We start from the raw sequence: 27,839 nt of genomic DNA, 5'->3' as shown, positions 1-27,839 counted from the left end.
CGGGCCCCGCCCCGCGCGGTGACGTCACGCGCGCGCCCCAAGGCCGCCGGCCGCTGCGCAGTGGGCGCCGGGCCCTCCCCCGCGACGCTGGCGGCGTAAACGCGGGCCGCGAGCGACGCTGTGAGACCGGGGCGAGCCGGGCGCCCGCGCGGCTGGCACAGCCCGCGCCCAACATGCGGAGGCCGGCAGCTGCAGCGGCGCCGGAGTGGGGGCCCGAGCGGGCGCCGGAGCCGGAGCGCGAACGGGGTCCGGAGCGGGGGCCCGCGCCGCGCTGCTGAGGGAGCCTGGGCCGCCCAGCCCGGCCGCCCGGCCGCGGGGCCACGGCCACGACCACGGCGGAGGCTGTCAGGTAACGACGCGGACGCCCTTGTCGGCGGCCCCACCCCCGCGGACTCCCGGACCACGCCGCCCTTATATCCCGAGGACCTCCCAGTTCCGGCACCTCGCAGCCCCTACACCCGCACTTCGGACCCCCGCAGACCCCTGCATCCCGTGTCCCACACCCCGCGGACCCCACAGTCCTGACCCTTTCCTGTGGACCCCTGCACTGCCGACTCTGCTTCCCCACTGACCCCTGCACTGCGACCCCACTGCCCCTCCAGCTCACTGACCCGCACACTCTAGACCCCAACCGCTTAGCACTTCTCCCCTGCACCCCTGATCTTGCCGCCGCCAGCGACCCCCGAACTCAGGCCCTGTCACCTCTCACCCCCAGTAATCCCCATACTGCAGACCTCGTTGTCCCTCCCGATTCCTCACTCCAGACCCTACTGTTCCCTCACTCCAGACCTCAGTGTCCCCCACTGTCCCTCAGCCCCACCCCACCTCCCCCCTTCACCACCCCCCAGCGCTCAAGCCCACGGTCCGCTCCCCGCGTCCTCCCACCCCTCCAGCTCTCTCTACTGGGCCCGTCGCTCCTCCCCACGCTGGCGCATACAGTCGCCCCTCTGTGGCCCTGCAGGTTTTAGCGGGGACCTGGGAGCAGGGAAGGGGAGCAGCAGTAGGGGTCTGGTCTGGGGGACCTGTTGTGGGCTGCTCAGGAACTCCCGGCTCTCGCCTGGCTGCGCCTCCCCCTTCCGCCCTCGCCACCGGCTTTGTTTTCCGGAAACACTTCGGATCAGGGAGGGGAGTGCGATGTCTGCGTGCCCAGCAGCCACACTCATCCCCTCCCTGCCCTGTGCTTCCCCTGTTTCCTCTGCTCCTGTTTTCTCAGGGGAAGTGTGTTCACTATCGGGCTGGGGGCCTGAGAGCACTGCTGTGACGTCCGAGGCGTCGTCCTGGGCAGGCTTTGGGCAGCTGGGGTAGTCCCTTGGCCTCCGGATGGCATTGTTTGCAGGAAACGGCCTGGAGAGCTCTGTGCACATAGGTGGAGCCTAGCATTCTCTCCCCAACCCCTTCCACAGGAGCACCCTGGCCAGGCCAGCATCTGGGACTCCAGGGTTGTTCACACATCCATCCTGAGGGGCTTCTGGGGGTCCCCCGTCCCTGCCCCAGGGGACACGGACAGGCTCAGTTGGCGTTTCCGGGCCCCCACGGGCTCCTGTGGCTCAGGGATGTGAGAGATCCGTGGGAGAGCACAAAGGCTCTGACCTGGGGGCAAGACCGGAGGCTGGGGGATGGCTCTGATTGGAAGGGGGTGGAGGCTGTGCTTGAAGGGAACCGGCTGAGCTGGGCCGCAGGTGTGAAAGGGGGAAGTTTGTGGTCCTCGCCAGGAGTTTGTTTTTATCTGCTGCGTCTCCACCAAGTTGTGGCTCCGCAGGCACGTGGCCAGGTGGGTTGGGGGGTTGACTGTAGCGCCCCCAGGAGCGCACACGGGCCTGGACAGGCCCGCCTCACTGTCTCCGGGGCCCCAGGTGTTCAGTTCCCCGGCTGCGGTGGTGTCTGTGGCCCTGCCTCTGAGGAGTGGAATGGGAGGGCCACTTGGGGGTGGTGGGTGTGGGCCGGGGGTCCAGCTGGTGGGGGGCAGCTCCCAGGCTGGGGGCCAGTTGTATGTGCTGCATTTGGCCGTGGAGGGAGGGAGGTTGGGAAGGAGCTGGCTGGACCCCCACCCTAGGGGTGGGCCAAACCCTGGGGTCTGCAGCAGTCATCCAGCCTGGCTCTGGTTTTTCCGTGTGCAGTTGCCAGTTGGGTCTTCTGGTCTGATTTCGAGTTCCTCTAAATTTTTCTGAAGCGGGTTGGGGACAGGCGTCTCATTCCCTGGCTCAGAGATGTGACAGCAGAGCTGTGTGTACGCAGACTCCTCTGAACTGCTGCTGCTGGTTCCATCTTAACCTCCTCCTTTCAGCTACATAGTAATTACCTCTGGATTGCAAGAGGAAGTAGGTGAGGTTTTTTGGGTTTTTTTTTTACACTGAAAGCTTTCTATCTGTTCGTCCCAGCTCTGGGGAATCCAGCCAGCCAAGAGGCGTTCCGGACAGCTGCAGGGGCAACCTGTGTCCTTGGGGGTTTACTGGTGGGTCTGAGCGAGCCCTCAGTGTGGGCCCAGTCCCCGCAAGGTTGTACCTGGGGAAGTAGCACCTCCCCTGGACGTCCTGGGGCACCAGGAACTCCTTGTTCCAGTGCTGCCCGGGCCACCTCAGAGCAGCAGGTTTTCTCCTCACAGTTGTTGTGGGTTTGGGTTGCTGCCCGCCCCCCCTTCCCTCCCCCCAGAGGCCTTACTGGGAGGCCTTACCAGGCTGCGGGCTGGGGAGGGAGCTGGCAGCGGGGTGTCACGGCCAGGGGCGTTGGGTGGGTCAGCATGGGTGGTGCGTGTGGCTTGGGGTCGTGGTCAGTGTCTGGGGTCCAGCTGGTGCTGTCACGCCCAATGGGGGCCTTGCTGTCGTGATCTAGGCAGTGGGGTGTGCTCGGGAGAGCTCTGGCCGTCGGGTCGGGAATCTTTCCGCCGTGGAGGAAGGGTCCGCCAGGCCCAAGGCCTGGTAGGTGCGGAAGGGCCTACCTCAGGCAGCTCCGTGTCTGCCCATCCCCGTTTGGGAGCTTTGGGGGGCCTGTGCTGGGCGATGGCCCAAGTGCCCATCCTACAGATGAGGAGGTGAGGCCTGAGTGATCTCCAGTAGGAAGACCTATGCTCCCTGGGCTCCTCTGGCCCACAGGGGCTGCGAGTACCCATCTCCTCTCCTGGCCTCAGCCCCTCCCTCCTGCCCTGTCTTCCACAGGAGCTTCTGGTCCAGGCTGAGCCCACGCCCGCCTTTGTAGTGCGGGGCTCCATGCAGAGGGTCGGTGGGACTCTCCAGGAGAGTGGCTGGTAGCAGCACTTCCTTCTCCGAACCCCATGCGTCCCCTGGTACCCGGCACGGTCCACGGATGTGCGCCCGCCCTGCTGTCACGCAGCCCTTCCTGTAAGCCCCTTTCAGTGAGCGGCAGAAGCCAGGTTGCTCGGGACAGACCTTAAATTCCAGAGGGCGAGCCCCTCCCCTCACCGCGGAGACCCAGCCTTCAGAGCCCATGCAGAGTGCGTGCGGGGCGCCAGGAGGTCCCAGCAAGTGCAGATGTCGCAGTGCCTGAGCGCCCCTGATTGCGGGACTGCTCTCCCCCGGTGCCCCCGCCAGCAGCCCGTCCTTTGGAGAACGGAGAGCTGCCCACCGTCCTCCCGCTGCTCAGAGCCTCTCCTGCCAGTGGCGGGCAGGGGCACCCAGGTGCTGGATCTGGTCCTGGGTCATCCTGGGTCATGGTAGGATCGCTATTTAAAGGTAGAAATAGGGGCTTCTCTGGTGGCGCAGTGGTTGAGAGTCCGCCTGCCGATGCAGGGGACACGGGTTCGTGCCCCGGTCCGGGAAGATCCCACATGCCACGGAGCGGCTGGGCCTGTGAGCCATGGCCGCTGAGCCTGCGCGTCCGGAGCCTGTGCTCCGCAACGGGAGAGACCACAGCAGTGAGAGGCCCGCATACCGCCAAAAAAAAAAGGTAGAAATAGATATACGGTATGTATCATAACTTTACGTCAGTCTGTGATGCACCTCAGTCTTAAAAAGTTGTTCTTGGGGACTTCCCTGGTGGTGCAGTGGTTAAGAATCCACCTGCCAATGCTGGGGACACGGGTTCGAGTCCTGGTCCGGGAAGATCCCACATGCCGCGGAGCAACTGAGCCCGTGCTCTAGAGCCCGCGTGCCACAACTACTGAAGTGCGTGTGCCACAACTACTGAAGCCCGTGAACCTAGAGCCCGTGCTCCGCAACAAAGAGAAGCTACCGCAACGAGAAACCCGCGCTCCACAACGAAGGCCTAATGCAGCCAAAAGTGGAACTTCCGCCCTCTTGAATGAGGGGACAGCCCTGCCTGGTGTTGGGGGCCAGGCCGCTCCCCCGCCAGCCCCCTGCAGGACATAGGGTTGCAGGGCAACATCGCTCATTGTGGGGCCTTGGTGAGTGTTTGCGGTGCCCCCTCGCGGCCGCGCCGTCATGGGGGCTCTGCTCGCTGTGGTTCCAGGGCTTGGCTGGTAGGCACGTGGCAGAGCTCTGCTGGGCGCCCAGTGGGTGACCCAGCCGGGACCACGGGGCAGCTGGCTGGGGAGTAGGCTGAGATTAAGAATCCCAGGCAGAGAAATCCGGAAAGACCAGGGGCTTTCGTGGGGGGACAGTGGGGTGGTGAGGGCTGAGGTTGGGGGAGGTGCTTGGGGACACGTGCAGGCTCCCTTCCTTGTTGCTTCTAGAACAGGCCTTGGGTGTCATTTCAGGGGGCCACACTGGGAGACTGGTGTCTTTACAGAAACTTGACCGTGCTGTGTGCCAGGCCGCACCGTCTCGGGGGTCACCCACATGGACGGGCTGGCCTTGAAGCCAGCCGCTCGCGTAGCTTAACCCGAGCGGGCCGGGAGGGCCCAGGTCAGTGCCGATAGCTCCCAGGACCCCTCGTGCCACCCTGTGCGCCTGTCGCCCCACCAGTGCCCCACCTCCACCTTTGCTCTCACGCTTGCACGGGGGCGGTTTGGGGAGCTCCTGCCCTGGCCTGGGCCCTCCCTTGGACTGCCGGCCCTCAGTCATGAGCTGCTTGTTTCCTGAAGCTGCAGCCATGGGTCTAGCGGGAACCTGCATGAGGGACTCTTTCTAGAACCAGGTCTCTCCCCTCGGCACTGTGGGCGTTGGGGCCGGGTCATTCTCTAGGGCAGCCCCGTCGTGACAGCTGCAAACATCCCAGGCGCTACGCGGTGTTAGGGCAGCAGGGTCAGCCCGGCGAGCGCCCCAGCTGGGTGTTTCCTGCACCCCACAGCCTGCCGTGAGGGCCCGGTGGGTGCCCATTTCAGGTCCTCCCTGAGTGCGTCTCTGGGCCTCCACAGGCCCACCTTTGCCCCCAGGAGCTGGAAGTCTGTGGAAGCAGGTGGGGAGGGGACTGGCAGAGGGGAGGCCCGGAGGGATGCGGCTCATGTGACCTGGACGTGGTGGCTGGCCAAGGTCCCCCCATGGGGCAGTGTCTGCCCCCTTACCTCGGGCCGCCCTGCTGCTCGTCCGAGGGTGACCCTCATCCTCCCTCCTGGTTTCGCCCCTGGCCTCCAGGCTGCTGCCTGGGGAGTTGGAGCTTCCTCTGTGGCCGGATGAAGGGGGCAGAGCCAATCAGGAGACCGTCTCCCCTGGACGCTCCACTGCCTTCCCTCCAAAGCTGGGGCTCCAGCCCGGCCAGTCCCCACGCGCCCCTGGGTAGTGCCCCTCACCCAGGCAGGCTGCAGGGCGCGCCCGGCGCCTCTCACACCCCAGCCTAGGCTTCCCCGTCTGAAATGGTCATGACAGTACCCAGCTTGCGGGCGGTGCGGAGTATTTTGGAGGCCCAGGTATCTATCAGGGTCCCCAGCCCCGGTCCGCAAGACAGACAGGATGTAAGCCGTGTGGATGGTGGACAGTGTGCTGGTACCTGGTTGAAAAGTAGAAAGCAACAGGTGACGCTCCGTTTATGTCATTTAATTTTGTTTTTTGAGGTATGATCATTGAAACGTTAATTGGTATGAGAAGTTACTGTTGAGGTGGTTTATGTCCTTCCTATTTGCGTATATATCCATACTCGTGGCTCATCACCATTTGGAAGCTAAGTTTTCATTGGAAACGCTTGATTTTAACAAATACACGGACTTGAGTAGAAAACATCAGTGCCTTTGGCAATGTGAGTCCTGGCAGAGGCTGTCTGCGCTGCTGTCAGTCATGGCCACGTGTAGCTGATAACAGAGCGGGGCGCCCAGTGAAATTTTACTTTCAGACAAACCACCGAAAATTGCTTAGTATAAATAGGCCTCAAATAGCACATTGGACATACTTGTAGAAGTTATTAGCTGCTTATCTAAATTTCCGTGTCAGCTGGGCGCCCTGTGTTTTTATCTGTGTCTGGCCACCCCGGGCTGGTGGCAGCCTTCCATCTGGGGCTCGGGGCTGTGTTGGCCTCAGTGGGTTGGGGCCGGTGGCCGGCCTTGAGGTGTGGAGGGGGACCTTTGCAATGAGGAGGTGGTGCTCCCAGGCGGCTGCAGGCCCCGCCCCGGCCTCCGCATCTGGGGGTGGGCTGGGCATCTGGTGACTGATGTAGCCTCTGGTCAGTGGAGGCTGCTCCAGCTCGCGGCCAATCTGGGGGACCAAAGTCAGGGTGCTGCTTGCTCACTGAGCGGGGCCAGAGGCCAGCGGGGCAGTTCTGGGGCGAGAAGGGAGCTCCTGAGTGTGCCCAGGTGAGTGTGAGCCCGTCCTGGGCCATCGTGGGGACACCTCTGCACCCCTGGGGCCTTGTCCTGGGCTGCTGGGAAGGACCGAGGCCGTGAGTCAGCCCTTCCTCCTCTCCCCACCTTCTCGCCGGTGTCTGCGTTTCTTACTTCCTGTGGGCACGAACCCCTTGTCCTCTGAAGGATTTATTGCGTGTCTGTCACAGAAGCTGCTTCAACTGGTGGGAGGGGGAGGCGTGGCTCTGGCAGCTGCACGTGCGTCGGACTTTGATCTGCGCTGGACAAGCCCTGTTCTCTGGGCTGCCTGCCAAGCCTCACGCCCTGTGCCCCTCCAGACAGCTTTGTGGAGATGCCACACACGTCCCCGGTTTTAGCTGAGGTACGACTCCCAGACCATGAAGTTCGCTGGCGAGTACACCTTGGTGGTTTTAGTGTATTCACAAGTTGTGCAGCCGTCACTAAAATCATTTCCAGAACATTCCATCACCCCCAAAAGAACCATGTCCCCATGAGCAGTCACTCCCCAGCCCATGACAGCTACTCACCATTCTTTGTGTCTGTGGATCTGCCTGTTCTGAACGTTTCCCATCAGTGGAGTCGCACCCTGTGTCTCCTGTGTCTGGCTTCTCTCACTGAACGTCGTGGTCTCACGGTCCATCCACGTGGTAGCGAGTGTCAGGGCTTCACCACTTTTCGTGGCTGAGTGGTGTTCCGGTGTGTGGAGGGACCACATTATTTATTCACTCCTCAATTGATGGACATGTGGGTCGTGTGTACCTCTTGGCCATCATGAGTCATGCTGCTGTGGATGTGCAGACACAGGTGTGCGTGGACGTGTTCTCAGTTGCCTCAGGTGGACACGGAGTAGGTTGAGTGGGGACTGCGTGTTTAACTTTTGAGGAACCACTGCTTGTTTTCCATGGCGGCTGCACCACCTTCTGCCCCACCTGCCATGGGTGAGGGTCCCGTTTGTCCACATCCCCGCCAACTTCCTCTCCAGGTTCTGTGTCCTGGCCTCTCCCAGCATCTCTCCTGTCCTGGGTTGGGGGTCTGTCCTTTGTGGTGGTGTCTGTCTCCTCAGAGCCTGGGAACCCTGGCCGGTTTTTGGAAGACCATTCTCCCACTGCCCTGCACTTTCCAGAATGCCAGCCCTTTGGAGCATGTGGGCGCTGGGGCTGGTCCTGCCCTTTGACATCACAGACAACGGGCTGGCCCGTGGACTTCGGTCCTGGCGCCCTCGGCTGCTCTCCTCTGAGCAGGCGTGTCCAGTGCCTGGAGTGACCGGCAGGCCCCACAGGGCCAGGTGCCCCCCCCAGTTGTGATACCACAAAACCACTGTCCTCTCGTTGGTGTTTTCAGTAGCAAAAGCCACACGCACATTGAGGAGAATGGCCGTTATGACAAAGCGTGGGAATGTCTTAAGAACTCGCTCAGAATCTAGGAGGTGGGCACCAGCCACGCGTTGGTGAAGTCCTTCCAGACCGCTGAACAACACGGGCATGTTTGTAAGCGGGTCCAGTGACACGCTGTGGACGGACCCGTTGGGATTGGCCGCGGGTTTCCTCCGTGTGGGGGAGAGAGACCGTCTCAGGCTGCGCCACGGGAAACGAAGCCCTGTGGGCCTCAGGCAAGCTCCTGGTGCACCACATCCAGGTGGGGGGTTGGGGAGGGAGGACTGTGGAGGCTCCAGCCTGGATGCAGGAGCCCGGCCCATTGGGCAGGCGCTGGGCCTCCTTCCCAGAGGCAGCTGCCTCGTGATGCCCCCGGCCCTGAGGGGAGGGCCCGGGTCTTTGTCCCTGACTCCTCACCTGGTGGGGGGCTGGCTGGACGGGTGGGCTGGTGGGTGTGGTTTTCTGGCGAGCTTGCAGGTGCTCTGGGGGCCCCTTAATGTCCTGCCTCGTGTGTCTCTCCGGCCCCTGCGTCTGCGTGTCCCCCCCCACCCCCGCAACCCTGCTTCCGTGCCCAGCCGGGGCTCCGCGTGAGGCTCCGTGCTGAGAACCCTCTTCCCCACCCTTTTCCCCCCCTGCTCCTGAGCTCAGGAAAGTTTGCACGTGCTGGCAGGGGCAGGGAAGGCACAGAGGAGCCCCTGGGCTGCAGTCTGGCTTCCTTGCTGTGGAAGCGCGGAGGCCACTTCTGAGGGCCCTGACGTGCCTCTCCCAGCACCTGGCCTGGGAGCCCAGGTTTCCATCGTTTCCATCGGCGCACGTGTCCCTGCCCCACGCTCTGGCCTGCAGAGGCCTTCGCGTTACTTCCCTGCTCTGCCCCTTGTGCTCTCGGACCCCTTTCAGCAAGTAGCCGCCATGTTCCCCCCGGGACCTGCTGTGTCCCTGGGGAGCGTGTTGGGTGGATGGGCTGCTGTCGATGGTGGTGAGCGCCGTGATGCTCTTCGAGGGGCTGGGTGGGTGACATTGGACTGGAGTGGGTGCTGGGTGGGTACTGGGGGAGCTGCTAGAGGAGGTGGAGGTTGTTTTTTGTGTTTTTTTTTTTTTGCGGTACGCGGCCTCTCACTGTTGTGGCCTCTCCCGTTGCGGAGCACAGGCTCCGGATGCGCAGGCTCGGCGGCCATGGCTCATGGGCCCAGCCTCTCCGCGGCATGTGGGATCTTCCCGGACCGGGGCACGAACCCGTGTCCCCTGCATCGGCAGGCGGACTCCCAACCACTGCGCCACCAGGGAAGCCACGAGGTTGTTTTTTAAATAGATTTTATTTTTTTAAAGTTATTTGTTTATTTATTTTGGCTGCGTTGGGCCTTAGTTGTGGCACGCGGGATCTTTCCTTGCGGCGCGGGCTTCTCTCTTAGTTGTGGCGCGTGGGCTCAGTAGGGATCGAACCCGCGTCCCCTGCATCGGAAGGCAGACTCTTACCCACTGGGCCACCAGGGACGTCCCTAAACAGACTTTGTTTTAGAACAGTTTTAGATTCACAGAGAGGCTGTGAATCAGTTCAGAGGGTCCCCGTGTGCCCACGACCAGCCCCTCAGCACCTCCCGCAACCCAGCTGATGGGCCCGTGTTCATACGTCATCCTCAGACAGAGTCCATGCTGCCCCACGTCCTCTCTACCCCACGTCCTCTCTGCCCCAGGCCCCCGGGCTGTGCTGGTGTCACCCGCTCTCCTGGGGTGGGGGGCATGGCCATCTCCCTGTCTCTGTCTCCTCTCCTCACAGGGCACCCGTCACAGCTTCAGGCCCACCCTCATTTGCAGATAAGGTCACAGTCCCAGACTCCAGGGGTGGGACGTGTCTTTGGGGGACACAGCTCAGCCCCCTCCTGGGACTGATATGGGGCTGCAGTGCAGGCACAACTGACCTGAGCACCCAGGACGAGGGGTCACGCAAGGCCTGTCATGTGGGCTGGGATGGTGCTGCCCCCTCCACGGGCAGCTAGCTCACTGCGAAGGTGTGGACAAGGCCTTGGCGGAGGGGCTGCAGGGAGAGGCCAGCCTCCGCAGTGATGGAAGGTTCCAGACCTGCTCGTCCAGGACAGTGTGCGGCAGCCCCGGCGGTGCTGAGCTCCTGGCACGTGCCTGGTGCCACCGAGTGCACTTCTGTGTGTTTGCCTTCTGTTAATGCGTGGCCCATGTGCTGGGGCGGGACGGTCAGTTGTGCCCGTGCGGCCGGCCCGGCCCTGTCTCTGCACCTCCAGTTGTCTTGTGTTCCACCTGGCATCATGTGGGGTTTGGACGCCCGCCGTCCCCGTGATCGGACTCCTACTGTGTCCCTTCCCGCCCTCCCCGACCCCCTCCTGTTTTCCTTTTAGCTCTCTGTCGGGAGACTTTTAAACGTGCCCAGACGTAGCAAGAGCAGTCCAGTGAGCCCGTGGCCCGGGCCCACCCGTTGCCAGCATTGCGAACGATGCAGCACCTCAGCTCGTCCCAGGTGCTGTGTCCAGGGGTCACTGCCGAGCACTCCTCCGGTAGGTTCTCGAGTCGCCCCTGCGCAGAAGCGCCCGATGACTTCTGGGCTGAGGCTGTGGGGTCTGTCGTGAGAACGTTTCAAGTCTGTGGAGAGGTTTGAAGGAAAGCGCTGTCAGTTCCCCAGTCCTCCTGGGCTCGCCTGTAACTTGGCTGCACCTGTGCGTCTCTGCCCACACCTGCTCTTCATGACCCCGAACCTGCGGCTGCCCCCGAGCGTGAAGTCTGGCCCCCTTCCACACCTATCTCCAGGGGGCGCAGCGTCTGGGCAGCAGCCCTGCGCATCCTGTCGGGGCCGCGGGCCGGCTTGTGCCGCACACGGACTTTTCCTCGTGGTTGCTAAGATGGTGATGCCGGGCTGCGGCCTCGGCGTGCTCCAGCATTGCTGGTGGCAGTTACCTGCAGCCTCCGCCAGGTGGGGTGCCCCTTCCTCTCCCGTCTACTCAGGGTTGTGTTCCATTGTCTGTAAATCAGTGTGTTGTGACCCATTTCTGCCTAATTCATTTAGGTGTCGACCTCGTCCCGGGGGCTGGTCACTGTTTTAGGACCACTTCCTAGCTCTGTGCTGTAACTCCACGTTGCGGTGACCTCAAGCTTCTAGGCTGCGTCTCCAGGGTCCGGGTCCCTCTTGGGGAGCAGTGCATAGGCACCAAGACCTGACGCTCGGGGTGCTCACGGCTGCTGGGGTGCCAACCCCGGCTCTGGGTGACCCTGGGGAGGAGGCCCTCCCTACACGTGTCACCAAGGCCCCGTGGGACGGAAACGGGCTCAGCCTGATGGAGGGACACGCGTGTCCGGAGGTGCCTCAAGGGGGCCACAGCCACGATCTCACCAGAGTCCCGGCACTTCCCAGGCGGCACCTACCAGGGCCTGCCGTGTGCGGTGGGGCCAGGCAGCCTCCGAGGGGCTGCCCCCAGGAGGGAGGCTGCCCATCTCCGCCCCAGACTGGCCCTGCCTCTGGGCCAGGGCTGCGCCTGTGATGTCGGCCAGGGACTGTGACATCACTGGGTGGAGGTGCTCAGACAAGGGGGTTCCCGGGGCCTCCGCGAAGGGGACCTGGCCCGGGCCCTGACGAGATGGAGGACCCCCCAAAGAACACGGCAGGTAACTCACCTGAGCTGGAAGGCAGGCCAGGGGCCGCCTGGGGACTGGCTGGGGGGGCGAGGGGGGGGTTGTCGGGGCTCAGTGGGGCCTGTGGAATTTAAGTTGGCCATGGGGGCCTGAGCAGAGCCCACACCCCTGGAGGGCCTTCCCTGCATGGGGGGAGAGTCCAGGTGCCCCTGGGAGGACCTGAGGGCCATGTTGGTTGGATCAAGACTGGCTTTGTTTTAGGGTTGGGTCAAGGACTGGGTACACACACCCCCATGATGAGTTTTAGCTTTGGCGCTTGCACCGGGGCTGGCATCACACACACCTGCCTCCCGGTCCCCCAGGTGTGCCGGGGGGCACCTGCAGACGCCCAGGCTCCTGGCAACGTTTGGCTCTGGTTTTAGCCCTGTGTCCACTCTCTGTTACCCCTGCTCCCCCCAGGTCAGTGGGGGACTCGCTCTTGCCATCCCCCCTCAGGCCCCAGGAGGGGACCCAGGATAACCATCCTGTGGATGGTGGGGCGACCCCTCCGTGTGCGCTGCGGGTGGCTGCTCTCGTTTGCGGGGTGAGCAGGGCTGGCGTCCTGTCCCTGGGAGGCTCAGGGTCTAGGACTCCTCCCCCGCCTCCCTGTGGTGGCCACACGCCTGCCTATTGTCAGGAGGCAGATGGAGGGCCGTAGGCCTGCCCTGCTGCTGTCGGCCCGGCTGGGTGAGCTGCGGTGGGGCCTTTGGCGTCACGTGTGGGCTGCGGGCCAGGGTGGGGAGTACACACGCCAGAGTCTCTGATTTTGTCCTTGGCTCCCCGCCGGGAGCCCCGTGGACATCGGGGCGTGGGGGCCAACACGGTGCGCCTAGCACCGCAGCCCCTGTCGACGCGGGCTGTGCCCTGGCTCTCGGCTCACACAGGGCTCCTTCCCTGCTGTGCCCGGTCATGCCCGTCTCTGCACGGCGCCTCCTGGACTCTTGGCCCACCGGCTGCCGCAGGTGTGCTTGCGAACGTGCCTCTCCGCGCTGGCTGGAGGGCCCCCTGCTGGACAGTGTGACCGGGAGAACAGGCCTGCTGCTGGGGGCTGTGGCCGGGAACCCACTGCTGCCCGAGCCCTGGGCGCAGAGTAAGCGCTCACCTAACACAAGCCATCCTGGGAGGCGGCAGAGGAGAAGGGTCTGCCGAGGGGAGTGTCGCCGGACCCTGAGGCTTGCGTCCTGCAGGGTCTGGGAGCGAGGGCCTGGGAGTGAGCACCTGGGGGTAGGGGCGCTTCTGAACAAGCCCGAGGGGGCATGTCTCGTGGCTTTGGGGCCGTCAGAGGTTCTGTGAGCTCGGAAGGGTTTGCACCTGGGGACGTGAGGCCAGGCGGAGGCGAAGGCCGTGCCTCTGTGGATCTTGGGCTGGGGCCGAGAGCACGTCCCGCCTGGCCTGAAAGCGGGGGTCGTGGCCCGGAAAGGAGGCCTGCTAGGGAGCCAGGTGCCGGCAGCCAGGCACGGGCTCCCAGGCGGGTGGGCTTGGAGTACAGAGGAGTGGGGCCCTGGGAGGGGTTCCTTGTGTGTGCTGTGGGGCTGGGCGGTGTCGGGGCGCCCCGCCCCATAAAAGCTGCTTGCACAAAGCGGGACCCAGACACGAATCCCTGCCCGCGGGGGTGTGTGGGTTGCGGCGGCGGGACGCGGGACGGCGAGGCGCCCGCCCCGCACTGGCGCAGACGCGCCCAGTCCTCCTGGCCTCGTCTGCGTGGAAACCACCCTCAGAGGTTCCTTAAGAACCTCCGCGCTCATCCCCTTCCGCTTGTGTGTGCGTCCCCATGAGCTCACGGCCCCGTGGTGGCCTGCTGCTGGCGTCTGCCTGCCCTGCACCCTGGCTGCTTCTGCCGCTTGCAGGCGGGAGTGCCTGGCGGGAGCGCGCGGGGCATCCTCGGGGAGTGGAGCCAAGGAGCTGGGAGATCGCAGGGCTCAGCTTTTAATCTTTGAAATTCCCGTGGGTTTTACATCCACCTCTGGTGTGCCTGCGTGTGTGTGCACAGGCGTGTGGTGGTTTGTTTTTTTGTTGTTGTTTTTTTGATTTATTTTTGGCTGCATGGGGCTTTCTCTAGTTGCGGCGAGTGGGGGCTACTCTTCACTGTGGTGTGCAGGCTTCTCACTGCGGTGGCTTCTCTTGTTGCGGAGCAAGGGCTCCAGGTGCGTGGGCTTCAGTACTTGTGGCACGCAGGCTCAGTAGTTGTGTCTCGCAGGCTCTAGAGCACAGGCTCAGTAGTTGTGGCACACGGGCTTATTTGCTCCACGGCATGTGGGATCTTCCCGGACCAGGGCTCGAACCTGTGCCCCCTGCATTGGCAGGAGGATTCTTAACCGCCGTGCCACGAGGGAAGTCCCCAGGCATGTGTTTTTAATTTCTTTCTGACAGGAAAGAAAATCCGGCTGGAAACCACCCTTAAGTATCTATCAGCAGGGTGGCCTGTAGATTTTGGTGTTCCCTTTCTATGGAATCTGGGAGGACTTCAGCAGAATGAATGAGGGTAGCGTGTCCAGGCATGTGGTCCGGGCATAAGGTGCCCAGGGTGTACAGGGCACGGGTTCGCTGCGTGTGTGCAGGTCTTGAAACAGCAGACGCAGGGGGCCGGGCACCAGGGGCAGTGGCCTCAGTTTTCTGCAGGAATCCCACGCCGGCTGGTTCCCATCTCAGGGAGTGTTTGCCTCCTGCCCAGTTCTGCTCCATCTGGCCTCTCGGCGGCTCCAGAAATGAGTCGTGTGCAGTCTCCTGTGTGGTCAGGCGTCTGGCCGCTCTGAGCCTGGCTCCACCTGGTCCCTGTGCGCACCTCCCCCACTGCTGGGTGCCTTTTCCACAGGCACCCGTGAGATGAGCGCGTGTCCGGCGCTGGCACGGGCTCTGGGGGCAACGCGTGACTGGAGGTGAAGCAGGACCCCCACGCCCCGGGCAGCTGTCCTAAAGCTGGGCGGCAGCAATGCCGGGGGATGCGGAGGGCGTGGGCGGGCGCGGGAAGGGGGCAGCTCCTCTGGCAATTAAAATAGAACTTCCACCTGACCCAGCAGTTGCAGCCTAGTAGGTCCGAGCCGGGAGACAGCACTCGCCTCCTGGGGGTTGTACACAAACGCCCCAGCCGCATAGTTCACCGCAGCCCAAAGGTGGGCACAGCCCAGGTGTCCTCCTGTGGATGAGCGTGCCCTCCACACGTAGCAACATCACTCTGCCACGGGGAGGACAGAGGTCCTGACACTCGTGGACGGACCCTGAGAACACGATGCTCAGTGAGAGAAGCCAGACACAGAAGGACCCATGGTGTCCGATTCCACTGATGGGAAACGTCCAGAACAGGCAGATCCACAGACACAGAGAGTGGGTTCGTGGTTGTCAGGAGCTGGGGAGGGGGGGAGGAGGTGACTGCTGATGGGGACGGGCCTTCTTGTTGAGGTGATGGAATGTGCTGGAATTTGAGGTGATTGTAGCACAACTCTGCAAGCATAAGCCGTGGTTCAGTAAGAACCGTTGAACTGTGCACTTTATTTATTTTGGCCTTGCCGCGCGACATGTGGGATCTAGTTCCCTGACCAGGGATCGAACCTGGAGCCCCTGCATTGGGGAGCATGGAGTCTTAGCTACTGGACCAGCGGGGAGGTCCCACTATTTCTTTTGTTGTTAATGTAGTTATTTCCTTGTAAGTTTGTAACAGCTGTTCCCAGTTGACTCCCAAATTCCTGATGGTGAACAGCTGTCCGCCCGCCCACCCCCCACAGGGAACTAACCGCTTACAGGTGGGGAGCGGCCTGGCCCGTGGCGTCGGAACCCCTGAGACGCCGAGGGTGTGGGGAGTGGCCTGCTCTGTTAAGGGCCCGGATTCTGGGCCACGCCCCTCCCTGCCTGCCTTTGGGCCTGCAGTGCCCCTGTGGCGTCCCCTTGGCTCAGATCCATCTCCTGCGAGTGCAGCCGGTGAAGGTGGAGACAGACGGGTGGCCGCCCGAGCAGGGGCACCGCTTGGCCAGCGACCAGTGTGTCGTCCACAGGCGCGGACAGCGCTGCTCGGGTGGGGGCGCGTGGCCCCGGGCCGGCCCCTTGCTCGGGTGGCGCGGCTGCGGTGCTGGGGTGTCGGCTGGTGGGAACCCCAGGCAGCGGTGGAGCTGGGCGCACGGTTCTTGTTGGGGTCGCATTGTCCACACACACCGTCCATGTGGTTGGGAAGCTGCCGGCCTTAAATGGTGAGGTTTGTCCTGAAGCCTGGGCCCCTGCCTGTCTGGGCATCTCCTGGGCTCCCAGGCTCTGGCCGCTCCGGCCCTGCACGCCCCCCCGGGCAGCGATGACCTGCATGGGTGCCGAGCACGGACTGGCGTGTGCACGCATGTGTGAGCATCCCCCCACCCCGTCCTGCCGGCTGTGGGCCTGCCTCTAGGCGCATGGCCAGAGGCCCCCTCATTTGGGCCTGTCCTCGGCCTGCGACTCTTGGCACCTGTGCCGTCGGTGACACACGGTTGCTGGCTGGCCCTTCCATCCATCAGGCCCTCGGTGGTAGGTGGGGGCGCTGGGGGCCATGTGGGAGGCCAGTTGGGGGCTCGGGCACCCACGGGGGTGGGAGGCGGGACCCCCTCATCGCACCCCCAGGGCACCGGGCCTCAGTGCTGGTCCTGCCACAGCCCGCCGGGGGGCTCCCCCGGGTGCCTTCATGGGTTGTGGATGAGCTACAGCTGGGCCGCCTATCTGGCGTCAGGGCCCTCACCTGGCCTCACCTCCCCCCACCCCTGCAGACATTCAGGGGGCGTGGCCTCCACCAGGTGTCAGCCCTTGAGTGCTTGGTGGGGAGGGGAGCATAGGTGTGAGCCTCGCAGTGGCCAATCTGGGCCCGAGGGGAGCTTGGGCAGGCAGAGGGCGTGGGGAGGTGTCATAGGAGCAGGTTAGTGTTTTCTTTCTAAAGCGATTCCTGTGGCTTTGGCGTGAGAATTGGCCAGAGGGGACAGGAGGAGGCGAGGGCCTGTAGGAGGGCCTGTGACCCTTGTGAGAGGAGGGGGTGGCTTGAGAGGCTAGGCCAGCTGGCAGGGGAGAGCCCCGTCCGTCTGAGCTGCAGGGTGACTGGTCCACATGAGGGTGGGAGGAGGGAGAAGCCGGCACCACAGACAGACCTTGGGAGTGTATCCCCACCCCCCAGCTCGGGTGGCCAGCCCCTCCCTGTAACCTGGAGGGCTATCGGGGTGCCCACCGTTCCCTCCACAGCCCCAGCTTTCTGCTGGAGAGGCCAGGCCGGACTTGCCTTGGGGGCGCGTGTCCAGCCAGCCCCGTCAGGCTCACAGCTCATCTGCCCGCACTCAGGGCCCTTGCAGCCCCTCCTGCCCTCTCACTCTCCCGCAGCAACAGCTGGTCACCCACCTGTCCACAGGGTCACGGGCTCCTGGAACGAGGCCCAGGGACGTTGATGTCACCTGGATATTGGGCAGGGGTGGGGTGGGGGAGAGGCAGCTCGGAGGCCCCCCAGGTCTGTGGCAGGGGCCTGTCTCCTAGCCTCGGGCACTTTCTGCTCTTCACCTGTCCTCTTCTGAGGAGCAGTGCTGGGGCCTCTGTTGCTCAACTAGGCGTCTCCTCTCCCAGCACAGCCGTCCTCTAGCCTGGGGTGGGCCGGCAGGCGGCACGTGGAATTCTCGGAGGCCCGAGCCTCCCTCCCCTCTGCCCCCAGAAGGTCACAGGTTGCACGAGCCTCCCTCCCCTCTGCCCCTAGAAGGTCACAGGTCGCACCTACATGTCAGAGATCTTTCCAGAACGCGGTCCCGCCACCACTTAACGCCCAGTCCCAGGTCCCCTGCCAGGCTGTGCTCTGGGCCCCGGGGCGCGTGGCGGGCGGGCGCATCGCCGCCTTCTAACCCGTGCCTCTGTTTCTCCTGCAGCCGAGAGCCACGAGATTTGAGCTCCCGGGACCCGTCAGCAGCATGTGTCCTCCCCCCATGCGTGACCCCGAGGCCACCGAGAAGAGCGCTGCGGCTAGGCCCTCGCGAGCGCCCGCGTCTCACTAGCAGGAGCCCACCGGGCGCCATGGGGTGCTAGCCCTGAAGAGCTGCCGCGACCACAGGTCTCCGTGGAGCCGGGATTTGCACGGCAGCAGAGTCACCGTGGAGAGGCCAGGGTACCACAAACTTATGGATTTTGACAAGAAAGGAGGGAAAGGGGAGTCGGAGGAGGGCCGGAGAATGTCCAAGGCCGCCGGCCGGAGCAGCCACGGCGTCCGGAGCTCGGGGACCAGCTCGGGGGTCCTGATGGTGGGCCCCAACTTCCGAGTCGGGAAGAAGATAGGCTGTGGCAACTTCGGGGAGCTCCGGCTAGGTGAGCCCCGCTCGTTCACTTCCGGGGACGCGGGGGCGGGGGTGGACGTGAGGGCTGGGAACGCAGGTAAGCGCGTGTGGGTTTCTGTCCCCCGCCCCCGGAGGAGGCTCTGCAGAGGGCTGGACCCCGACAGCTGTGGGGCGGTTGTGCCAGGGGCCCCAGGCCCACAGAGCTCAGGAGGCTGGTGATGCGGAGCTGGGGGTCCAGGGGCATCTCCTGCACAGCACTTAGTGGTTGGAGCTTAGTGGTGGGCGACCCCCAACCCCCGTCCAGTGGTCCGTGTCTGTCTGTTGGCTGGTGTTGCTGGTGTCTGACATGCCCAGCGGCCTGCGAGGCTGGGAGAGGCCTGTCCTGAGCCTGAACCTTGGCCGTGCCAGAGGCGCTGGGATGGGATCAGCAGCGGGTCCTCACTGCCCTGGGCTCTGGGTCTGAGCCAATGGACTGCCAGCAGCGGGGGCCCAAACTGCTCATGGGAAGGGCGGAGGTGTGGGAGAGACAGGCCCCTCCCCCGGGTGCGGGGCCCTGCGTGCCCAGCCTGATCTGTGCTGCACGGTGGCCGACTCTTCAGCTTCCCCGACGGGGCTTCCGCGGCCCAACCCTGCTGCCCCATTAGCGTGTGCACGTATGTGTGCTCACACGCACACTGGCTGGCACACTCACGTCCCCCGGCCCAGTCCTGTCCTATAGCCTGGGGGTGCCCCTTGTGGCTTTGGGGACCCAGATGGCTGTCCTGGGTTCTGGCCTTGGCATTGGGAGCCACAGCCTAAACAGCACAGGTCTGGGTAAACGGATGGTGGGGCGTGCGTTGGGGACTACGGGGGTAGTGGCTTTTGGCTTAAAACGCTTTTGAAGGATCAAGGTTTGGTTGTTGCTCCATACCTCAGTATGCGAAACCCGCGGTACAGGGGGCTCACTGTGCTGGTTGTGCTGTGGGGTTTTATGTCAGGGGCTGGAGCAGCTGCAGATTTCGGTATCCTCTGGGGCTCCTGGAAGCATTCCCCTGGAGGCCGAGGGGCAACTGTGTTCTTTCCTGCCAGGCTCCTCCGGCTCAGTGCCTGTGGTTTTCTGGGCCTGCAGTTAGTCGCTGTTTGTTACTCTGTCCATCTGTATGACTGCACCCCATTTTGTTCGTGCGTTCTCCTGCTCAGGGACCTTTGGCTGTGCCCAGATTTGGGGTGTTGTGAATAAAATTGCCCTGAGCACCTTTCTTCAAGTCTCGTGTATGAGTGTTTTCATCCAAGTGCTGGGTCACGTGTGCTTATGAGAAACTGCCAGGCTGGTTTCCAAAGCAGTCGTACCCCCTTTGAACTCCCGCGGGCAGCGTGTGAAGGTTCTCAGTATCCCACATCCTCATCAACACTTGGAGTTGTCAGGCTTTTCCACTTGGAGGGTGCTAGCGGGTGTGAAGTGGTGCCTCACTGTGGACTTTATTTGCATTTCCCTGATGACTACTGTTGACCACTGTTCTCCTGTATATAGTATGTCTTGTCTTGTGCCTGTTGCAAAGATTTTTTCATCTCTGGGTTCAGATGTTGATTCGGCCTTAATTTAGGTGTGGTTTTTTTTTCTGTTTATCCTGCTTTGGGTTCATTGCGCTTCTAGGGTATGTATATTAAAGCTTTTTTGTTAAATTTGGAAAAACTTTGCCATCATTACCTCAAATGTTCTTTCTGCCTCTGTTTAGTCTCCTCTCGTTCTCATACTCCAGTCACACATTAGGAGTGTTTGATGCTGTCCCACAGGTCCCTCAGGTTCCTCTCAAGTTTTTTTTCAGTCTTTTTTCTTTCTTCAGCCTGGATAGTTTTTACTGCCTTATTGTAAGTTCACCCTTCTTTTTCTTCTGCAGCGTCCAATATATTATTTGATACATCCACTGAATTTTTCATTTGATACATGGTATTTTTCACTTCCATTTGATTCCCTTATTTTTCTGTTGAGATTTCCCATCTGCTTGTTCATTTTGCCCATCTTTTCCTTAAAATCCTTGAACATACTTGCAATAGCTTTTTAAAAGTATATATTTATTTATTTTACTTATTTTACTTATTTATTTTTGGCTGCATTGGGTCTTAGTTGCGGCGCGTGGGATCTTTGTTGCAGTGCACGGGCTTCTCTCTAGTTGTGGCACCTGGGCTTCTCTCTAGTTGTGGCGTGCAGGCTCCAGAGCACATGGGCTCTGTAGTTGTGGTGCATGGGCTCTCTAGTTGAGGCATGTGGGATTAGTTGCCTCGCGGCGTGTGGGATCTTAGTTCCCTGACCAGGGATCAAACCTGCATCCCCTGCATTGGAAGGCAGATTCTTAACCACTGGACCACCAGGGAAGTCCCAGCTTTTTTAAAATTGAGGTATAGTTGATTTACCATGTTGTATTAATTTCTGCTGTACAGCAAAGTGATTCAGTTATACATATATTCTTTTTTAAATATTCTTTTTCATATTGGTTTATCATAGGATACTGAATATAGTTCTCTGTGCGATACAGTAGGACCTTGTATCTGCTGACGTGTTAACCTAACATCTGCTAACCCCAACCTCCCACTCCATCCCTCCCCCAACCCCTCCTCCTTGGCAACCACCAGTCTGTCCTGTATGTCTGTGATTCTGTTTCATAGATAGACTCCACATATAGGTGCTGTCACATGGTGTTTGTCTTTGTCTGTCTGACTTGCTTCACTTAATATGATAATCTCTAGGTCCATCCGTGTTGCCACAAATGGTATTATTTCATTGTTTTTTATGGCTGGGTAGTATTCCACTGTGTGTGTGTGTGTGTGTGTGTGTGTGTGTGTGTGTGTGTGTGTACACATCTTTTTTCTCCATTCCTCTGTTGATGGACATTTAGGTTGTTTCCATGTCTTGACTGTTGTAAATAATGCTGCTAATGAATACAGGGGTTCATGTATCTTTTTGGATTATAGATTTGTCTGGATATATGCCCAGGAGTGGGATTGCTGGATCACCTGGTAGCTCTCTTTTTAGTTTTCTGAGGAGCCTCCATACTGTTCTCCACAGTGGCTGCACCAATTTACATTCCCACCAGCAGTGTAGGAGCGTTCCCTTTTGCAGTAGCTATTTTAAATGCCGTGTCTGTGGTGCCTTTGGTGCTGTTTTTCCTTCTTGCAGTGCTGTTCCTTTTTTCACATGTCTAGTGATGTTTTATTGTCTGTTGGACAATGTGGGTGCCACACGTGAGGCCCGGATCATGCTTCATCCTGGCGACTCATCATGACCCCACCAGGGACTGTTTCTCAGCTTTGATAGGGTGGGTGGCAAGCAGGCATTACTCAAGGGCTGGGGTCGCCCCCTCCCAGTGTGTGGGCTTTCTGGATTCTCAGCCAAATGTCCGGGGAGTTCAGGGTGGCCTCCGTGCTCTGGGTGGTGGAGGCTCCAGCGTCTTCCTGCCCTGTGCAGCCCCGGCATCTCCCTTCTGCTCATGGCCCCCCGGAGGCGTTCTCTGTCAGGCCTTGCAGACTCTCCCACTTTTCACACCTACTGCTGAGCTGGCTGTTGGTGAGGCTCAGAGCCTGGAGCACCCGAGGTCCCCAGGAAGCTGTAAATCCAGACTTCAGATGCCCGCATGCACGTGCGCACACACACACTCTCACCTTAAACTCATCTGGACTCCAGGACTTTGGCTTCCCCACGTGCACAGTCAAAACAGGAGGTTTCTTGACCAAGACACAGAATAAGATGACCAATTACCAGAAAGGATCAGTTAGGCATCATCAAAGTTTTAATTAAAATTTCCAGAAATGTTGTTTAGAGCACGAGTAGGGGGGCTTCCCTGGTGGCGCAGTGGTTAAGAATCCTCCTGCCAATGCAGGGAACAGGAGTTCGATCCCTGGTCTGGGAAGATCCCACATGCCGCGGAGCAACTAAGCTCACGCACCACAACTACTGAGCCCACGCGCCACAACTACTGAGCCCGCGTGCCACAACTACTGAAGCCCGCGCATCTAGAACCCGAGCTCCGCAACAAGAGAAGCCACTGCAATGAGAAGCCTGTGCACTGCAACGAAGACCCAAAGCAGCCAAAAATAAGTAAAATTAAATTTAAAAAAAAGCACGAGTAGGCGAGCCACAGACCGGGTGGTGCTATTTGCTGAGCACCATTGGACAAAGCGCTGTCACCCAGGACGCAGGAGAAGACAACAGCTTGGTCAGTAATAAAAAAACAGGTGCTGTGATTAAAACTGGGCCAGAGATCTGAACAGACACCACCCAGAAGCAGACGGACAAGTGGCTGGGGGGCGTGGAGGGCACCTCGCCTTGTTGGCCCCGGACAGGACTTCTGCTCCGTGCGCAGCACAAGCCAGCAAACCTGCCTGAGAAGTGACAGGAAGGCCCGTGCGCAGCGTTCAGTAACGGACACTGGAGGTGGGCCAGGTGTGTCCGTGCTGCGACGGACGCGCCCGGGCAGGAAGCCAGAGCGAGCCGCGTCATGCGTGTGCAGGGAACCCCAAGGAGCAGGGAGCATGTGGGGTGGTGTTCTGCCTCTCGGGAGGTGAGGTGGCGGTGACGCTGTCTGTCCTCACGGGATCGGGGTGGCCCAGGAGCACGCATTTGCCAAAGCTCATCAAATGCTGTGCGTTTCCCAGGTAAATGCCTCCTCCCAAGGGAAAAACAAGCACTAAGTACAAATTGAAGTTGATCTGCAGGCTGCAGTGTTTAGGGGGCAGGGTGCTGAGGTCTGCAACTTCCAGATGCATCTGAAAATGAGATGAACAGGGGATGGCTGTGCAACAGAACAGAGCAATCGCGGATTGTGTGACCCAGGCAGCCAGGGTGAGGGGCTCCCTGCGCCCAGCTCTTTCCGCTTTTCTGAATGTGTGAAACTTTCATCATAAAATGTGGAGGGGAAACACAAGAGGCATGCCTGTTATTTAATGAAAATGAGGAGGACTAGATGGGCGCTTTCTTTCTCTGCCGCTGGGTGCCTTTTACTCGTAGTAACCGAAGGAGTGGAATCTGCAGGAGGGGCCCCTGCTGGCACCCCCTTCGCACAGTGGCAGTGAACAGAACAGAGAGGTAGGAAGCTGGGAGAGGAAGAAATACAGCTGTGACCTGTCTCGGACGGCATGATTGCCCATGTGCGGAGGCGAGTAGTCTTTCAGTAAACAATTAGAAAGGAATGAGTTTGGTAAGGCTGCTGCATATGCCAACACAGATCGACTGTATTTCTCTGTTGGAGCAACGACTGGAAAGTAAAAATTTAAGAATAGCCCCGATCGTGTAAGAGCACCAAAAGCCATCAGGTGCCTCCAGAACAAATCTCACGAAGGCCGCACACCCTCTCTGCGCTGAGCAGTGAAAGCATCGCTGAGAGAAGTTAACTGGAGACGTGGACGGCATGGTTCTCCGCAGACTCGGGGCCACCCCTGCAGTTGTCTGGGGACCAGCTGACTCTACAGACGGGGACGGACACCAGGGCCTTGGAGGAGCTGAGGCTGAGCTGAAGACTCCAGGCCAAGCACCACAGTGATGAGACAGCCGGGATGGGCAGGGATCCGGGGAACCGACTGACAGGCATGCGGGCCCCTGACTTGGGCTTGTGGGATCGTACACACCGGTGTCTTGGCCACCCATGGGTGGGGCGGAACGGCCTGGTGCAGCTGTCTCCCAGATTGTCCCACTGCAGTGGGATGGAGAGGAAGCTGAGGCCTCTTCCCACACTGGATCCTCTCAGAAATAAGACGCAGCAGCACGGCACTTCAGGCGTGAGGTCGCCTGGAGGAGCAGCGCACCGTGGGGCTGAGTCGGAGCTCAGGACCTGGAAAGGCGGGCGGCAGCACCGGGAGGGGCAGAGGGTGGAGCGTGTGCACAGCGCTCACCGCGCATGCAGACGGCCACCCAGGGGCTGGCCCACACCGTGCATGCAGACGGCCACCCAGGGGCTCAGCCACTGGTAGGAACTGTAGCAGGTGAACAGCTCGTGTTTTTGCAGTTTCGTGAGGTTGAGTGCCATGGCTTGTTCTCCGTGGGCACCTGGAGGTCCAGGTGGGCCAGCGATGGGCCGCATGAGACGTCCTGCCCCCAGGCATGTCTGTCTAAGCTGAGGACGCAGGTTACGCTCCCTCCTGATGGGCTCCTGGCTGGGGCCCCTGCTCCACAGCAAGGGGGCGGGGCTTGTCCACTGGACGTGTACAGCTCAAGGCCGGAGTTCCTGGCGTTGTGGAATGGGGGGCGCCTTAGGGGGTCCCTAGAGGCCGGAGCGGTGAGCACAGGTCAGGTGGCGGGGGGGGGGGGGCCCACAGAGCCTCTGGGGGCGGGGGGGGGGGGGGTGTGTGGGAGGGGTGTGATGTCTCCTCCAGGTTCCCTGCGGCTGGAGCTGAAGAAAGGCCTTGGGGTCACCAGGACTCTTTGTTGTGTTTTCACTTTTTTAGATGGGAGAAGTTGGAGCGTGTTGGCGTGCTGGCGGGAAGGATCCCGCAGAGGACTTGGGAGCAGCCCCGAGTGGGCGGAGGCAGGGTTGGCCTCTGGGGCGGTGCTGGAGGAGAGGGCAGGACGGCAGGGAGGGGGCCCAGGAGATGAGGGTGCGGGGTCAGATGTGGGTTCCCACGGCCGGTGGGAGTACCTTGCGGGCCCGGGAGGGATGGGCCCATCCTTTTCCCTTCCAGGTCCGGGAGGGATGGGCCACGCTCAAGGAGGGCTGCCGCAGAACAGGAGGTGCCCCTTGGACGGGTGGGTCGTGAGCAGTCTCCTGTGTGCTGGGGGTCCTGCCGACCTGACGTGCCTCTCCTCCCACAGGAAAGAATCTCTATACAAATGAATACGTAGCTATCAAATTGGTGAGTCCGGGCCCTGCCCCCTTCCCCCAGTCCCCAGCCCGGGCAGGCCCCTCGCCGGCCCCCAGCAGAGGCTGTCCCCACGGGCCGGGAGGAGGGCAGGACCGCGCCCTGCATGACATCCATGTGTCCCCTTGTCCCTCCCAGGAGCCCATCAAGTCCCGGGCGCCGCAGCTGCACCTGGAGTACCGCTTCTACAAGCAGCTCAGCGCCGCAGGTACCCCGGGGCCGGGTGTGGGAGCGCAGGGGGAGCCCGCCCGGGCGTCGCGTGAGTCTGTGTGTCCTCCACCCGCAGAGGGCGTCCCTCAGGTCTACTACTTCGGCCCGTGCGGGAAGTACAACGCCATGGTGCTGGAGCTGCTCGGACCCAGCCTGGAGGACCTGTTCGACTTGTGCGACCGCACGTTCACTCTCAAGACAGTGCTCATGATTGCCATCCAGCTGGTGCGGGCCACGGGAGGGCGAGGGGGCCGGATGCTGTGGGGCGGCAGAGGGAAGGTGGGCAGGGCGGAGGGAGCCCGCTGAGGCCCGCCCGCCCACAGATCACGCGCATGGAGTACGTGCACACCAAGAGCCTCATCTACCGCGACGTGAAGCCCGAGAACTTCCTGGTGGGGCGACCGGGCACCAAGCGGCAGCACGCCATCCACATTATCGACTTTGGCCTGGCCAAGGAGTACATCGACCCCGAGACCAAGAAGCACATCCCGTACCGCGAACACAAGAGCCTGACGGGCACGGCGCGCTACATGAGCATCAACACGCACCTGGGCAAGGGTGAGCGGTGTGCAGGGTGGGCGGGGGGGCGCGAGGGCTGCGCTGACCTGCCATCCCCCCCCGCAGAGCAGAGCCGCCGTGATGACCTGGAGGCGCTGGGCCACATGTTCATGTATTTCCTGCGCGGCAGCCTGCCCTGGCAGGGGCTCAAGGTGGGCGCACCGGGGCCGGGGCGGGGCTGGGGGTCTCTTGCGGGCAGCGCCTCGGTGCCGACCGCGCTCTCCCTGCAGGCCGACACGCTCAAGGAGCGCTACCAGAAGATCGGGGACACTAAGCGGGCCACGCCCATCGAGGTGCTCTGTGAGAGCTTCCCAGGTGAGGGTCTGCCCCCCGTCCCCCGCACTCCCCGCAGACCCCCTGCCCAGTGCTGCCGCCCCGCTCCTCCACGCCCCCCAGCCCTTTCGCTGTCCGCAGAGGAGATGGCTACGTACCTGCGCTACGTGCGGCGCCTGGACTTCTTCGAGAAGCCGGACTACGACTACCTGCGCAAGCTCTTCACCGACCTCTTTGACCGCAGCGGCTTCGTGTTCGACTACGAGTACGACTGGGCCGGGAAGCCCCTGGTACGTGGGTGGAGGGGAGGCTGGTGCTGGAGGGGCCCCTGGCGCGTGGGGGCAGCTGGCAAGGACTCTGAAGCCCCTGTGCTCGGGGGCGGGGGTGGCTGGCACGTGACGTGGGGCGGAGGGTGGCTGCCGGGCCTCAGCCGCATCCTGCCCCCTTGCAGCCCACGCCCATCGGCACGGTCCACACCGACCTGCCCTCGCAGCCTCAGGTTCGGGAAAAAGCCCTGCTATACAGCAAAAACCAGGTGAGGGGCCGGCCGAGGACCCCAGCAGCGTGGGGGTGGGGAGAGCAGGGCCTACAGGACTCCCCTGCCCCTCTTGCCCCGCAGGCACTGAACTCCACCAACGGGGAGCTGAATGCCGATGACCCCACTGCTGGCCACTCCAACGCCCCCATCACGGCCCCCGCAGAGGTGGAGGTGGCCGACGACACCAAGTAAGGCCCCCGCGGTTGCTGGGGGCTGGGACTCCCTGGGCCCACCCCCTTGCGCCCGTTCCCCCATCCCCCTCTTCTCCAGCCTGCGCCGCCTCCCAGCCTGTGCCCGCCCCTTCCAGGTGCTGCTGTTTCTTCAAGAGGAGGAAGAGAAAATCTCTGCAGCGACACAAGTGACCCCGGGGCCGTGGCCTGTGAAGCCTCCCGCTGCAGCCCCTCGGGGCCCGCTTTTCCACGGCCGCGTGGCCACCGCTGGACGCAGACTGCAGGCCCAGCAGAGCTGCCAGCCCCCGCGTGGGGTCACTTCCTTCACGTAAGACTTTGGCCGAGATTTCTACACCTGTGTCTAGTCCTCCCCTCCGAGAGCATTAACTATTTAAAACAAGGAAGAGAGAAAACCACAGCGGCCGCCCTGCCTTGTGCCCCCGCGCGTCTGCTGAGTAAGTAGCGCGGCCGCCTCCGTCCAGCCCGCCGCGCGCCCGTTAGTGTCATAAAGTGCAGCTTGTCTCCCTCGATCCAAAGGCCGTTTTCTCGAGGGGGCGCTGCGGGGCGTTGCTGCCAGGGGTGAGCCCGCCCTGGGCCTCCCCAGACCAAAGGGGAAGGCGGGATGAGAGCGGCCCCCAACTGAAATGCTGCACCAAAGCCTGGGCCGGTGGGCACAGCCCGCGGGGGGTCTGCACACCTGCTCGTGGAGCCGCCGGCCTGGAACTCGGGGTGGCCACCGCGTGGCCCGTGGGCTCCTTGTGTCGCTCTGCGCTGCCGGCCGAGCCGTGGAGACAAGCGCCTTAAAGCCCATCCGAGCCCCGCAGGTGCGTGTGGAGCCGGCAGCCCGTTGGTGCGGCCCCCGTGGTCCCCTGGGGCCCGCGTGCTGAGGGCAGAGCAACTGGGGGCGCCCCGCGTGTGCGTCTAGGTCTTGCTTTACAAAAAGTGTACAGAAATGGCACTTCCGTTTCTCTGATGCTTCCTGGAAGCCATAGAACTTAGGGGCTTTTTTTAAAAAATAAAGGAAAAATGAAACCAATTCTGAGCGTGGTGTCCAGTCTTTCCAAGGGGCTTGGCTGAGGCAAGCAGCAGCTCAGATAGCCAAGTCCCTGGGAAGGGACAGGCTAGGAGGCAGGACAACTTGGGGAAGGAGCCGGGGAGTGGCAGCCCCCTTGCTCAGGAGAAATAAACGGTCGGAAACAAGGTAATGGAACTGAAGTGGATGTAAGAACCAGGTTTAGGACTTCCCTGGTGGCGCAGTGGTTAAGCATCCACTTGCCAGTGCAGGGGGACACAGGTTCGAGCCCTGGTCCCAGAAGGTCCCACATGCCGTGGAGCAACTAAGCCCAGGCGCCGCAGCTACCGAGCCTG

The 27,839-nt window shown here is 61.9% G+C and overlaps 1 protein-coding gene across 5 annotated transcripts; it reads left to right on the top strand.

The window, feature by feature from the left end:
* The first annotated feature begins 101 nt into the window (after positions 1 to 101).
* Positions 102 to 27,507, top strand: CSNK1G2 (casein kinase 1 gamma 2). Of its 5 annotated transcripts, XM_029218471.1 has the most exons (12): positions 103 to 349; positions 17,496 to 17,928; positions 24,676 to 24,716; positions 24,861 to 24,930; positions 25,009 to 25,157; positions 25,256 to 25,490; positions 25,557 to 25,642; positions 25,721 to 25,805; positions 25,905 to 26,053; positions 26,215 to 26,298; positions 26,383 to 26,489; positions 26,609 to 27,507. In XM_029218471.1, exons 2-12 carry the CDS (start codon positions 17,745 to 17,747, stop codon positions 26,661 to 26,663), a joined length of 1,245 nt encoding a protein of 414 aa, XP_029074304.1. In that variant the 5' UTR covers positions 103 to 349; positions 17,496 to 17,744; the 3' UTR covers positions 26,664 to 27,507. The 5 variants fall into 5 exon arrangements, 4 of the variants coding, with proteins under 4 accessions (XP_029074301.1, XP_029074303.1, XP_029074302.1 ...); XR_003792806.1 differs by having other exon boundaries at positions 102 to 349; positions 25,256 to 25,642; positions 25,905 to 26,028; XM_029218468.1 differs by having other exon boundaries at positions 102 to 349; positions 26,215 to 26,489.
* The last annotated feature ends 332 nt before the right edge of the window (positions 27,508 to 27,839 follow it).

The sequence above is a fragment of the Monodon monoceros genome, unplaced genomic scaffold, assembly GCF_005190385.1.
Source record: "Monodon monoceros isolate NGI ecotype Baffin Bay Population unplaced genomic scaffold, NGI_Narwhal_1 Super_Scaffold_12, whole genome shotgun sequence".
In the NCBI taxonomy this organism is placed as follows: Eukaryota; Metazoa; Chordata; class Mammalia; order Artiodactyla; family Monodontidae; genus Monodon; species Monodon monoceros.
The sequence above is the reverse complement of the archived record's forward strand: the minus strand, read 5'-3'. Positions and strand labels throughout refer to the sequence as shown.